This window comes from Bos taurus, chromosome 5 (genome assembly GCF_002263795.3).
Source record: "Bos taurus isolate L1 Dominette 01449 registration number 42190680 breed Hereford chromosome 5, ARS-UCD2.0, whole genome shotgun sequence".
Classification (NCBI taxonomy): Eukaryota; Metazoa; Chordata; class Mammalia; order Artiodactyla; family Bovidae; genus Bos; species Bos taurus.
In genome coordinates, this window is record NC_037332.1 from 71,833,747 (window position 1) to 71,848,204 (window position 14,458).

General features: G+C 48.6%; 1 protein-coding gene across 4 annotated transcripts in view; it reads right to left on the reverse strand.

Moving 5' to 3' along the window:
- Positions 1-14,458, reverse strand: part of LARGE1 (LARGE xylosyl- and glucuronyltransferase 1) — a 609,947-nt gene that overhangs the window by 27,577 nt on the left and 567,912 nt on the right. For all 4 annotated transcript variants that reach the window (NM_001205588.1, XM_005206780.5, XM_059886204.1 and 1 more), the window contains 2 exons: positions 14,289-14,452; positions 3,818-4,096 (listed from right to left, as the gene is read on the reverse strand). In NM_001205588.1, the coding sequence (NP_001192517.1) occupies positions 3,818-4,096; positions 14,289-14,452 (443 nt within the window). The remainder of the gene's footprint in view (positions 1-3,817; positions 4,097-14,288; positions 14,453-14,458) is intronic.

Here is a 14,458-nt window from a genome sequence, read left to right on the forward strand (position 1 = left end):
TGTTTCTTCATTTCACAATGAGGAAACAGGCTGAAAAAAACTGAACTGTTGCAAGTCACACAGTTACTTATGGCACAGGGCGCAAGCTGGAGCCAGGGTCACCTCGCAGGCCTCATCCACTGTAACACTCAAATTCAATGACATCCTGCTCAGCCCAAGGACATAGGCACAGCAGATCAAGAGGGGGCCAGTACGAGAAACAGACCAAAGCAGGCAGGACTTCCAGGTACAGACTTTTGCAGAGGAAGTCTTGGGTGGCAACATTTGAAAGAGGTTCCCTGTCTTGCCTTCTAAAGTCCAGCCACCTTTGCAGACAGTTCTTGATTTCAGCTGCAGAACTGCTCTCTGGTCCATCTACCTGTCTCTGCTGCTACTTCTGATCCCTTTGCTGGCCTTCATCTCTCACCAGAATGAATGCAGTCGTCCCTTAACTTATCTTCTCTTGCCCTGACTATGATCCTTTCCTGATGCAATGAAAATGATCTTCCTTAAATGGACATCTAGTCATGCCATGCTCTCAGTGTTTTTCCACTGTCCCTCCACCCCTGCTCATAAACTCCTTAGCATATTTTGAGAAGTCCTGCAGGACCCACCCTGGCTTACATTTCTGGCCACATCAGCTCTTGCTGTTCTCCCCATCAGGGCTCTAACCACCCTGCCTCTCCAGAATGGATCTCTCTCTCTCTCCACCTGGAACATCACCCCTCCCCTGGTGAACTCCAGCTCATTCTTCAAGCCTCCATTTAGGTCGAACTCAGTAGGACATCCGTCCTATACTGCCTCCACCCCAGGTCAGCTGACAACCCTGGGACAGGACACACCCATCAGGGTACCTAAAGAGTCTGTCTTTAATCAACCATCATTCCTGTTGGTCTAAAGCTATGGGATTCACAGATCCTATCTGTGTGGGTCACAAATATGGGGGCCCTAAGGTACCTTGTCGTGGTTATTCAATGAATGGAGACTCTGGATGGAGGAGAAGAAAAGTCAAGGAAGTCCCACTATCTTTTCACCCTAGATGGGAAGTCACTTCGCTTCTCTGGTCTCTCTTCACGTGTGCACTAAAAGAGGCTGGACGAATTGACAGATGAACGGATAAAGAAGTTGTGGTACCTATATACAACAGAATATTACTCAGCCATAAAAAGGGACACATTTGAGTCAGTTCCAGTGAGGTGGATAAACCCAGAGCCTGTTAGAGTGAAGTCAGAAAGAGAAAAACAAATATCGTATATTAATACATATATATGGAATCTAGGAAAATGGTACTGATAAACCTATCTGCAGGGCAGGAATACAGATACAAACAGAGAACAGACATGCAGACACAGTGGGGGAAAGAGAGGGTGGGACGAATTGAGAAAGTAGCATTGAAATATATACATTATCATGTAAAACAGATAGCTAGTGGGAAGCTGCTGTATAACACAGGGAAATTAATGCTGTGTTCTGTGACAACCTAGAGTGGCGGGATGGGGTGGGGAGAAGGTTCAAGAGGGAGGAGACATGAATACTTAAGGCTGCTTCATGTTACTGTATGGCAGAAACCAACACAACATTGTAAAGCAATTATTCTCCAATTAAAAATAATTAAAAAGCACTGGATAGGAGCAGTTATTCTCGGCTCAGGGTCTTGGCCTGTGAAGAAAGGAATGGGCTTTTAGGGGCAATTTGCAATATTTCAAAATGCACACGGGAAGCCACACATGTTCCTCTGATGTGGCTACAGGCCAGCAGAAACTTCAGGTCGCTCTGCAGTAAGAAAGTGCTAATTAATGGGCAATACCAGTTATATCACATTGGGTAAGGTCATGATTAGCAATGATTGATGTCTTTGATCAATAAAACACAGGAAGATAAAACACATTCTGAACAGTCTGTTCACGTGTAATGTTTTTCAAATGACGAGGACCATGAGGCAAAATAATAAAACAGTCTTTGGATGGGAGAGCAGAGACCAGACTTTTAAGATGGGGCCAGTTTACCTTTCAACCAGCTGGAAGGCAGTCTCCACAGGTGCTCCTGAACAAGAGCCTCAGAGGGTGCAGGGTGGGCTGTGGCCCAGTCCCGAAGCCTCTCTCTGGCAGGTGGAGCTCAGATTTCCCCACCACCACCTGTTCGCTTGGAAACCCTACCCAGTGCACCCAGAGTCTGTCACCAACCTGCAAGCAGCTGAGGTCTCAGGATTCACAAGAATCAGGGGCTGAAAGCATGGTCTTGCCACGCGGGGGCGCCCTCACTCCACCCACAGAGATCCCAAGGCCCAGCGGGAACCAGAGGACAGCTCCATTCCTGAAGCCCCTGCAGGGTCGTGGGTTCATGGTGCTCAGTGCCACTGCCCACGTGTTCTGGGAAGACACCTCCCACCCTGCCTGACTGAGGGGTGTTGCCTTGAGGTCATTCATCTGTGATTCTTAACCAAGACAGGCTGGAAGGGACTCCACCTGCTCAGAGGGGAGAAACATCCCAAGATAAGCCTGGATGGAAACTCAATTCAGAAAGTGGACAGAGAACACTGGCTGCCTTCCCCTGCTCTCGAGAGCAGGGTGGGGGTTGGGGGGTGGGGAACGGATGTGCTCACATCAAACACATACTCTGGCTTCAGGACCAAAGGTTTAAAGACTCTTGGGAGAGTTCTTTTAAGACTGTAAGACTGAGAGACAGACAGGTACACATGACGGAGGGAAGTAGGGAGGGCCAGAGTCCAGGCGAGAAAGAATTCTGATCCTGCTCCGTTAGGCACAGTCATAAGCCACAGAGCAGCCAGACAAGTATGAAGTGGGCAGGCTGTAGAGCTGGGGTCTGAAAGATGTTGGTTCAAATCCTGAAGCAGCCCACGTGTACCTGAGCAGGATACCTTGACTTCCTGAGCCTCCCTGTTCACCACGATAACAGGGAGAGTGTAACCATATCTGTCTTTTAAACTTGATGTATGGATCTAGCAGGACAATATATGCAAACCACCCCTCATGGTACCTGGATCAGGAAGGCATTCAGGAACAGAGGTAACTCATGCTGACATATGACAGGGATAAAGGGTTAAAACAAACTTTGACCAGTTATATGTTGTGACTTCAGTTTGCTTGCTTAGGGACTTTCAGGCTAGGTGGATTCTACAGTCCCTTCCACTTCAGATGGTTTGTTATTCCGTAACAAATGCCACTCCCCACACAGCCATCTATGCCTCTCACAAGCCAAGAGCTTTCTCCAGCTGCTGGACACCTGCCCTCCACGTTGGGAGGGCTGGAAGGGAGTCACAGCTACCAAGGCAGCAGCAATGGTCAGTACATGACCCCGGGGTCAGGCCAGCTGCCCTCAGCTCCCACTTTCGTAGGTATGCAGCCCCACATACCATCTCAGTCCCTCAGTCTCCCACTGGGAAAACAAAGATTAATAATGGTACCTGTGGCAAGGATTGCAAGGGGAGGGAATGAAATCCCACTTGTCAGGCATTCAGAACTGTGCCAGGCACTCAGCGAGCACTTCAATACATGTTAGCCATCACTACCACTTTGATTTGTTTTACAGAATAGGCAGTGATCTTACTAGAATGCTTAGATGAAGGCTGTCTGATCCAAAATTAGAAGAGGGATGTTTTCATGAAAGCTATAGACAGAGCATTAGACTGGGAGACAAGAGATGCTTCCTAGACCAAGCTCTGCCTCGAACATTTCATGAGGTAACCTGGGATTTCAAGCCAATAGTCAGGCAGTCAGAGGCCGTATCCCTGGGTGGATTTAGGTAGTTCCCATCCCCTTCTGTGTTCCAGCCGCCCCATTCAGAGGGGCATTGGAGCCCGCACCCCGCGCGTCCTCACCTGAGGTACTCATAGAGTCCGTACATGGGCAGGAAGTCGATGTCGGACAGGAACATGTAGGGCGTGCCCACGTGCTTCATGGCCACGTTGCGCAGCAGGTTCACAGGGTAGAACTGGCCCTCCTTGTACACGATGTGGTAGGCCACGTTGTGGCGGCCCATGAGCACCTCGGAGCCCTGTGCGTAGCGGAGGAACTGCTGGGCCTCGGCGTCCGACAGGTAGAGTGCCAGGCTGACGGGCCCCTCCCAGTGCTTGCAGATGGCCTCCAGCATCTGGAGCCTGCGAGGAGAAAGGCCACCTGACGCACGTGCGCATGCGCGGGACGCACCCGCGTAACCAACCATTATCTGTGCATCTGCGCATCGTCCGCCAGCCTGGGACTGGCGCCAAATCCAAACCCCTGCGCTAAGCATTAGTTAAACACTATGTGATGGGGGCCAATCACCAAACCTCAGTTCCTTTATCTATAAAATGGGCACAAAACACTCACCTTTTTGCTTCTAGCCTTTGAATGTTTACAACCAGACAGCTGACATGGAGTCACATTTCACTATAAGCCTTTTCAGGCTCCTCTTTTCAACAGTGGGTGGGGAAATGTACATTAAATGATGTAAAGATCGCTTTCCAGCTTAAAACTCCCCCACCTCCCCGTCTCGGTCAGCAAAGGTAGACAGCAGTGCTACTACTCTCCTGAAGCAGGGACCGGGATAGGAGGCTTAGCCAAAGGGAGGCCATGAGTTACAAGCAGCATGAAAACAAGCTGTAAAAATAAGAATAATAATAATAACCACAATTACTGACTCATTACTATGCACCAGACACTTCCCAAACCCTGTGCCCCCATCTGTCATTTCCCCCATTCTCCTGATGAAGGAATTGAGGCTCCAGGCGTCCAGTCAGCTTTAGTTCTTGAGCTTGGACTGTGTGGACAGGTATCTGGACAGGACTTTGAAGACAGTGAAAAGAAAACACTGGCAAAGGGAAGGAAAAAACCCCAAATACGTGAATGCTGGAAACAAAAGTGAGCCTGGGGTGATGCTGTCTTCATTTTTCAGAGCCCTTACAGCTCCAGGGTACCTTGCAATTTTGGAAGGCTACCTGGGAGACACTGGGCCATGGAGAGTGGTGGGGTGGGAGGAGGGGGGAGGGGAGGGGAATGGAGCACAGATAAAAAACAAAAGGTGCTCCCAACCAAGAGGGTTCTGCAAAAATGTTTGGAGAGAGATCTAGAAAAAAAAATATTTTTTCCCCCAGAAGCATTAGAAGTGCCTACTACATAAAATCTATGGTTAAAAAAACAGCAAAAGCCTATTTCAATTTTTTTTTCCCCTACCCAGCAAGAGGTACAGAATCAGAATGCTCACTTTATTTGGACAATTACCAGGAAATAGATTCCATGCTTCTAAACAAAAGAAAATGGGCACACCTATCTTGTGTCAATGGTTTTCCTGATGGACTTTCAGTTTCTTCTCAGTAATTCTGTGAATTGGTATTGCCTGGATTTGCTTCCTCTTTCACTAAGGAGGATTAAGGTATTCATCGGGGTAAAATGCCCTCCATTTCTCATACTTTATAGCACTTGTTAATCAAATTGACCACAGCCAGTTTTGAAAGAGGCACTATATTCTCCACAATGCTTGATTTCACTGAAATTTGTGTTCAGCCTCTGCTACAAGGCCCCTGGTTTCTGCTAGGCTCTAAGAACCTGGGATTTTGAATGATCCCACTTGCATCTCGGTCTCTGTCTGCAGAATGGAAGGACTCTGCAATTGGATGAGAGAGCTGTTTATACAAAGCCTTTGAAATTTGGGGAGTAAAGGGCAAGGATAATTTCTGCATCCATGTGTATGTCAGAACTGCTAGAGGGGATGGGATGCAGGAGGCATGACTGAGTGTGAAGGGAGGACAGCTTTGGCTGTGGACTCTCCCACTGACCTGCTTTTGGACTCTGTGTCTGAGGAGTTTTCTAAGCAGGGAGCAAGCCCTGCCTAATCCAGCTCGTCTTCCCCCCTCAGCAAAGATTTTAGAGTGAGGACAGAGACACAAAATACTTAGGGTTTTCGGGAGAAAGGTGCTGGTAATGTGACAAACGTCACATCCACGTGGACTCTACAGGAAACAGCGCCAGAGGTTCCAAAAAACCTCAGTGAGTGAAAACGAGTGGTGCCACGACCACTTCCTGTCTCTCTGCCACCAGCTCCGATCTCTCTTGTCCCTTAAAACAAAGCTCTCTGCCGGGATCTGAGCAACAGGCAGACAGACAAACCGAGGTTCATCATAATGATAATGGAGAGAATGTGATCATGATACAATAAATCTCTACCACATACCTGTTGTTTACGGCATGCCAGCCACATTTGGGCTGGTAGCACTTTTAAGACTCACAGAAATGCTCTAAACACAGTGCAGATTCTCATCACTGTGTTACAGGGGAGGATGCTCCAGGAGGTGAAGTGACTTCTTTCAAGTCACAAGGTAGACAGGCTGGATCCACACAGCCAGGTCTGACTCCAGCGCCCGGGATCCAGACCACTATTCAACATGAACTGGGTTTGGCTGAGAAAGATGTCCCCATCACCTGTCTCCCCAAACAGGAAACTGGTCTAAGCTTGGCATCAGCTTCCCGTTATTCCCCCCTCCTCCTCTTCCTCCTTGGTCTCTCTTGGGGTCAGAGGTCCCCCATCCTCTTCATTCTTCTCCTGGTTGTTTTCCCCTCAAACACACTTGTTCCCTAAGGTCTATCCCTGTGTCGTTCTTGTTGAGACCGAGTTTTGTGCTGAGTCTTTCTTAGGTAGGAAGATAAGGATCTGGCATATCAAGGACCTGGACCAATGGAGAGGGTTTCAAGAGACAAAGATTAATTCTGCAAGTGCAGTATCATCCATTTAGAAAGAATCTCTGAGATTTTCAATCTGATTACACCATCATGATGATGAAAGGGCTCAGCCTCAGGGAGGGTCTTAACTTGCTGAAGAGCACACAGTGTCGGAGAGGAAATGCTGACACCAGGACCCGTCCTGATGCTCTGTCCCCTGCTCTCCCCGCCCTGTCAGAGCTGGGAAGAGGAGGGCAAAGGCTCAGGGATGCCTAGAGATGTCTGGGAGGCCTTCCGCTTTCAGATGTCTGAAAGAGGCAGGGCTTCCCCAAGGGGGTCCTACTGAGGAAGGGAGCCCCAGACAGTCTGTGGAGGTGTCAGGGAGCAGGCAGGGAGATGGCAGAGTCCAAAATCTAGAAGACTGGGCTTGGAAGGAATTCTAGAATGTCAGTCATTCCAAGCAGCCAGGCAGGTGGCCACTCAGCCTCTGCTGGAATGGGGAACCCGCTCCCTACAAGGCAGATGACTCCCATCTGGTACCCTAAGCAAGGCAGGCTGAGGGGTCCAGAGGGTAACTGAGGGTTCTGGGCTCAGGCAGAACTAGGTCTGAACTCTGACCTGTGTCAGTATCTCTGGGCAAGTGACTGTAGTTGTTCGTGCTTCCATTTCCGCACATGCATATAGGGGACAATAATACCTTAGTCAATGACAAATTGGCTATAAACTCTTCCCCTCTATCTACATGCTTTGATATTACCCTCCCCCCTCACTGATTCTGGGCTGGCCATGGGACATGCTTTGGTCAATGGGACGTTAACAAATGACACAAACAGGGGACTTGAAAAGTGGTTGTTTGGTGGGGCTTGCCCAGAGCCCCAGGAACCTTGTGACCACTGCCCTGTGAACAGCCTTAGTCATGACCATCAAGTGTCTGTCACAGAACTGGATATGCAGCAGGCACTCGGTACATGGGGGCTTCCCTGGTGGCTTAGTGGTAAAGAATTCGCCTGCAACGGGGGAGCTGCAGGAGATGTGGGTTCGATCCTTGGGTTGGGAAGATCCCCTGGAGGAGGGCATGGCAACCCACTCCAGTCTTCTTGCCTTGAGAATTCCATGGACAGAGGAGCCTGGTGGGCTACTCTTTGCTACAGGGTTGCAAAGAGTCGGACACGACTGAAGTGACAGCACACGTCCACACTCGGTACTTGACACCTGTGATTCCTGCCTTTCAAATACACACACCTCCAGCAAATATCTACTGAGCATCTACAACATGCAGGTATTGTGCTGGGCCCCAGAATGAATGAGAAAAACAAGGTTTTCAAATGCAGTTCCGAGAGAGAAGACAATAAGCAGACCAAGATAAGATTAGAGTGAACTGAGGGCTAGAGGGGCCACAGAAGAGGAAACGGGATGAAGAGTAAGGGTGGGGGCAAGTGGAAAAGTCAGTGTGAGCCCTGGACAAGGAGAAAGACTGGTCTTGATCTTGAGAAAGCCTGGGAAAAAAGTTTTCCAAGAGGGAGGAGCCCTTGGGATACAGAGTTTAGTGTGTTCTCACACAAGTAAGAAGCAACAGGACCAGCATGGATGGCAGATGGACAAGCAAGGGGCAGAAGGAGAGAGGTGTTCGGGGATGGTCAGGGATCAGGTCATACAGGGACATCAAGGTCTTGGTGGGCAGCTCTAAGACTATTCTTAAGGTCATAAGAATGCATCAGAGAGTTCTAATGATGTGACCTGCTGTATGTATTTAAAGATTGCCCTGGCTGTCACATGGTGAAAGTACTTTTCACTCTCTAGAATGATGCTTTCCAAGCTTCAGCAGGCTCAGGGTCACCTGGGAGGCTTATTACAACACAGATTCCTGGGCCCCACTGCAGAGATCCCTGTTGGGCAGATCTGGGGTGAGATCCATGTATCTGCGCTCTAACAAAGTCCCAAGAGATGCTGTGCTGCGATGGGACCTAAGAATGGGACCCCGTTAGCTCAGTTCATGTTCTCTTTCCCTCACTTGCAGAAAACAAAGAGCAGGCCCATCAGCCACATGAGTCCCTGGAACTGCAGATGGCACTTCAAAGGCTTCATTCAAGAAGCAGGGAAGAGCAAGCGTCTCCTGGCCAGGTGGCAGGGATGCTGTAATCAGGCCAGCTCCCTCTGTCCTTTCGATCACCCTCCAGAGTGAGTGGCCGGGCAAGCAGCAGCCCTGCCGGGTCCATCACTGCAGCAGGCGACATTCATTCTTTCTGAACGGAATTCCAGAGGGAGCTGGGCACAGGAGCCCGCATGCCGGCTCCCCTAATTTGTTGTGGCACTCACGTAGGGCCTACTTCTGACTCAAAGGTTTACAAACATACCCAAAATGTTTCTTCAATTAAAAATCAATCCAAGAGGCACCAGTCAGCCCGCTGCATCGTAATTGGATGTGTGGGATGGAGTGGAAGGAGGCATTTCCGCCGTCTTCATCAGCTTGTGTGCTACTGCTTTATAATTTCTGATTATGTCCCGCTAAGTGTCTCTTGCTTGGGTGTAGAATTCCTTGAGTTCTCTGAGGTATTGTCTGGATGGCAGTACTTGTCACAATGCGTTAGGGGGGATCACACGTCTGCCATGCTGGGGGATGCGTGTGCTTTGAAGGGAAGGCATCTGTGGTTGGTATTTGCAGCTGATGTGAGAGGTGCCTGGCCTGTCTTTAAGGGGGTGGTGAGGGTAGGTGCCAGGTCTCCTGCAGCCCAGGCCGGGAGGATGCTCAGGGCTAGCCACAGAAGGAGGGGCTCTGTTCTATCTGTGTTTCGTTGATAACAAGTATATACATAAGGATGGATTTGGGTTGTTAATAATTTAATTTTTTTCCTTTTTTTTGTGGGGGGGGGGCACTTAGATGTATGGAGGATCTTAGTTCCCCAACCAAGGATTGAACCGGTGCCCCCTGCAGTGGAAGTGCAGATTCTTAACCACTAGACCACCTCGTAAGTCTTTTCCTTCTAATTGTGAATCCCAGGTTGCAAATGCCATAGCCAGCATAAAGGTAAAAACCATTGAGAGAACTGTGCTAGTGTTTGTGGCACATTTGCTAATCACTGGGCACTTTCCAGTCTCTTACTTTATAAAGCATAGATGGTAACCTATGAGCTTGACGGTATTATTGTCACTTCATAGGTAAGTAGCTGCTGCTGCTAAGCTGCTAAGTCGCTTCAGTTGTGTCCGACTCTGTGCGACCCCATAGACGGCAGCCCGCCAGGCTTCCCTGTCCCTGGGATTCTCCAAGCAAGAACACTGGAGTGGGTTGCCATTTCCTTCTCAATGCATGAAAGTGAAAAGTGAAAGTGAAATCGCTCAGTCGTGTCTGACTCTTAGCGACCCCATGGACTGCAGCCTACCAGGCTCCTCCATCCATGGGATTTTGCAGGGAAGAGTACTGGAGTGGGGTATAGGTAAGTAGAGTGAGGCTCAAACAGCCTAAATAAACTGTCTAAATTCATATGGTTAGTCTGTAGTGCAACTTGACTTTGAACCCAAGTCTTCCTCTCCTTTATCCCCCTACTTCATTTTCCCTTTCCTAAATACCTACCCTGTGCAGAAGCTGTGGTCAGAGTCTCTGGATCCAGCAAGCACTAAATGAACATCATTATGTCCCAGGGCTTCCCCAGAGAGTCTCACATTTTTCTCCTGAGTTCACAGGTGGCCATTGGCTACTGATCTTGATGGAGAATATCTTGGCGATAAACTGAATATACAAATAGAAGGTATGAATGTGACCAAGGAAAACCAGGATGCTCTGAAAGATGGGAAACTGGAATCGCTTGGAACTCACTCACCTGGGCAGATCATAGTATCTGAGCTTCATGTGCCTCCTCTGGGGGGACTGAGATATACTTATGCTGCCTGGAGAACAGAAGACCAAACCTGACCATCGTTCAGCACAAGGATCAAGGATTAGGTTTTGTCTTCATTTTAAATGGCACAGAGAAGAAGGAAAAATAAACACGAAGAGTGGACTGTTCTGGTGGGTGACCTGCTGTTGTGCTTGGTGGGAGAGGGCGTGTGCAACCAGGCTGGTGAGGAAGGGTAGGGGTGACTTGGGACATGGGTCTAGGTCAGTCCCTCATGCAGCCTCACTGGCAGCCTGGCAGGTTTGAGCTGGAAGGGCTGGCCACCTACCCTGGTTTCCCCAAGCCCTGCCTACCTGGCTGACATCATTTGCTCTGTCCTTCCTCACCCTAGCACTTAAGCCCTAACTGTGCATCCCAGCGGGCCTGGTGTCCTCTCCTTCCTTGCAGGGGGCTCCTTCTCTCCCTATAAGCCTTCTACTGTCAGTCGACTCAGCCTCCAGCTCAATGTAGGCAGAACCCCTCTTGGGGATATTTGCCATTTCTTCCATTCTCTGCCCCAGCCAGGACAGGGGCTCCTCCCATGGGTTCTCATAGCACCTGTCTGTTGTCAAAACTGTTCCCTGTCTGTGGCAGCCTGAATTCTCAGTTGGCCCCAAGACTCTTGCCCCAGCTCCTGGTGTATGGTCCTGGATCACCCCTCCCTCGAGTGTGAGCAGAAGCTGGTACTATTCTATATGATAGACTAGTACAGCTGTGATCATGTCACATAACAGACTGGGGAGATTCTCCTACTGGCTTCGAAGAAGTAAGCTGCTCCACACAGCTAAGACCTAAGGGTGACCTCTAGGAGCCCAGAAGGATCCCAACTAACAGCCAGCAAGGAAATGGGGACCTTGGTCCTAGAGCTGAGTTCTGCCAAAACCTGAATGAGCTTAGAAGTGCACCCTGACTCCCAGGTAAGGCTACAGTCTAGTCAACACCTGGAGTTCAGGCCTGAGACCCCAAGCAGAGAACCTGCTAACATGTATCCAGACTTCTGATCCATGACACAGTCAGAAAGGAAAAAATGTGTTTCTAAAGCTGCAAGATCTGTGGTGACTGATTAAACCACAACAGAAAACAAATACATGATCTGAGTCCTGAGTTCACTACATATTCTGTGAGGGCGGAATAGGGTCTTATATAGTCCCAGCCCCACAAGAGTCGGCTACAACACAGTAATAGATGCTTACATAGTGTCTGCTGAGAGATCACGTGAATTTTGGGGATGAGAAAACTGGGGTTAAAAGAAGGGAAAGACCTTTCCTGAGAGGACACAGCAGGACAAGGACCTCGTGGGTGCCAGAACCTCTACTTGTCCTTTTCGTCCCTTTGGTCTTTGTTGTTATCTGGTGTGAAATCACTGTGGACAGTGACAGCAACCATGAAATTAAAAGATCCCTGCTCCTTGGAAAGCCATGACAAACCCAGACAGCATACTAAAAAGCAGAGACATCACTTTGTCGACAAAGGTCTGTATAGTCAAAGCTATGATTTTTCCAGTAATCATGTACAGATGTGAGAGTTGGACCATAAAGAAGGCTGAGCACTGAAGAACTGATGGCTTCAAATTGTGGTGCTGGAGAAGACTCTTGCGAGTCCCTTGGACTGTAAGGAGATCATACCAGTCAATCTTAAAGGAAATCAACCCTGAATATTCATCAGAAGGGGTGATGCTGCAGCTCCAATACTTTGGCCACCTGATGCAAAGAGCCGATTCATTGGAAAAGACCCTGATGCTTGCAAAGACTGAAGTCAAAAGGATAAAAGGGTGGCAGAGGGTGAAATGGTTAGAGAATATCCCCAACTCAATGGACATGAGTTTAAGCAAACTCTGGGAGATAGTGAAGGACAGGGAAGCCTGGTGTGCTGCAATCCATGGGATTGCAAAGAATCGGACACGACTTAGCAACTGAACGATGGCCAGCAAGTTCTGCACAGGTGTTCTGGAGTCTGAATCTCCAGGACACTAGCCATGAAGCGATTTAATTACACGAGCTGTCATTTGCTAAGAAGCAGTGGGACTCACCGCCTCCACAGCTACTGTCAACACGCATCATTCCCGGATACCTCCGGAGGCCAGGTGCCCCCTCATTCTCTGGGACTCTCAGGCTGCTTACTGTCTGTGAACCATTTTGTGCCCCAGTGCTTGTTTCTTCATTTTGCTCATTCTCCAATCACTCGTGACTAATCATAAGTGACATTTATTGAACACTTACTAAGTGTGCCAGGTACTGTCCTCAGCACTTTAAAGGCATGAACTTATTTCCTCCTAAAACCACCCCATGAAATCATATCCACAGGCATCTCCAAAGTGGCTCAAAGACAGAATAAGGCCATCAAACTCCCTTCCTAACTATGGGAGTCGAGAGGGAATGACATGGAGAAAGCTGGGGCCAGGGCAGCCATTTGCACACCATGTGTCAACTGGAGAGGAAGCTGGCTAGCAGAGGTGGGCAGGAAGCACACAGGGTGGCCAGAAATAGAAAAACTGCATAACCCTGAAAGGCTTTAAATCCACTCACCTCCTGGCAGCCAGACATGTTTTCAAAAACATAAACCAAAGCAAAAACTCTGTGTAAATGTCTACAATAAATTCCCATCACGTTTAGAATAAAACCCAAATATTTTATGAGTTTCTAATGTTTATAATCTTAACCTCATGCAGCTTCCATCTCAAGTCCCTCTCAAGTGATGCTTCAGCCACACTGGTCTTCTATCAGGGTATCTGAACACACAAGGCTCTTCCAACCACAGGGCCTTTGCACTTGCTATTTTAAATGCCTGGAAAACTTTTTCTTTTTTTTTTTTGGCAATGCATATGCTTCCCTGGTGGCTCACACAGTAAAGAATCTGCCTGCCATGCAGGAAACTCAGGTTCTACCCCTAGTTGGGATGATATCCTGGAGAAGGGAATGGCTACCTACTTCAGTATCCTTGCTTGAAGAATTCCATGGACAGAGGAGCCTGGCAGGCTACAGTCCATGGGGTCACAAAGAGTCAGACATGACTGAGCAACTAATACTTTCACACTCCCCCACTATGCTTGACTTCTTTTCTTATCCTCAAGTCTCTGCAGAAATGTCCCCTCCTTTGAAAGACCTCCCGCTGATCATACCACCTAAAGAAGGTCCCTCACTTGACACTGTTAATATCGATCACTGTTCCTTCAAAGCACTTATCACAATGTTAATTGTTTGACTTAACTATTTGCTAGCCCTATATTAGCAATACTGGATGCACACGGCAAACCTAAAATGATGCAAGGTCTTCACAAAGATGCTTACTGAACTAGTCTGCAATGGAGCCGGACCATGAATTTTCTTTTCTAAAGCTCCTTTGGTAATTTGATTTGTCCCCAGTTAAGGCTGAGAATCAGTGCAATAGACTGTAAGCCACATGAGGGTAGGGACCACAGCAGTACTTCCTGATAAAGGCTCTAAGAATGATCCCTGCATCAATACATGTGTAAGAAAAGAAGTAGCAGTTGCTTTCCAACATCAACTGTGGGTCCAGTCCAGGTGTTTCCTTATAACACACCTCCCCTTTTCCTTGAGGTAATTTGACTAGAACTCTGTTTTTTTAGAATCAGTTCTTCCTCCATCCTCAAAAACAACCAGCATCATCAACATACAGGAGCCATTGGTTTTCAGTGCTGGAGAAGGGATAAGACTAGGCCCTGTGTTAGCAGGCTTCCATGTTCCAAGCTGGTGGGGCCATTTCTGCCTTCTCCAGGTGAAGGGCAGCTGTGAGGAGACTGTGTGGGCAGTGGGGTCCGTCTGCCTACCTGTCCATGGAGAGCTGAGCCACCAGGGTGACGTCTGTGTTGTCTGAAGCGGGCTCATACTCATAGTGCAGGAAGTACAGGTGGGTTCGGTGGACGGTGAACCGCTCTCTCCGGAACTCATAACATAAGTCATCCTCGTCCAGTTCTGAGAGCTGCTTCTGGAGCTGAAA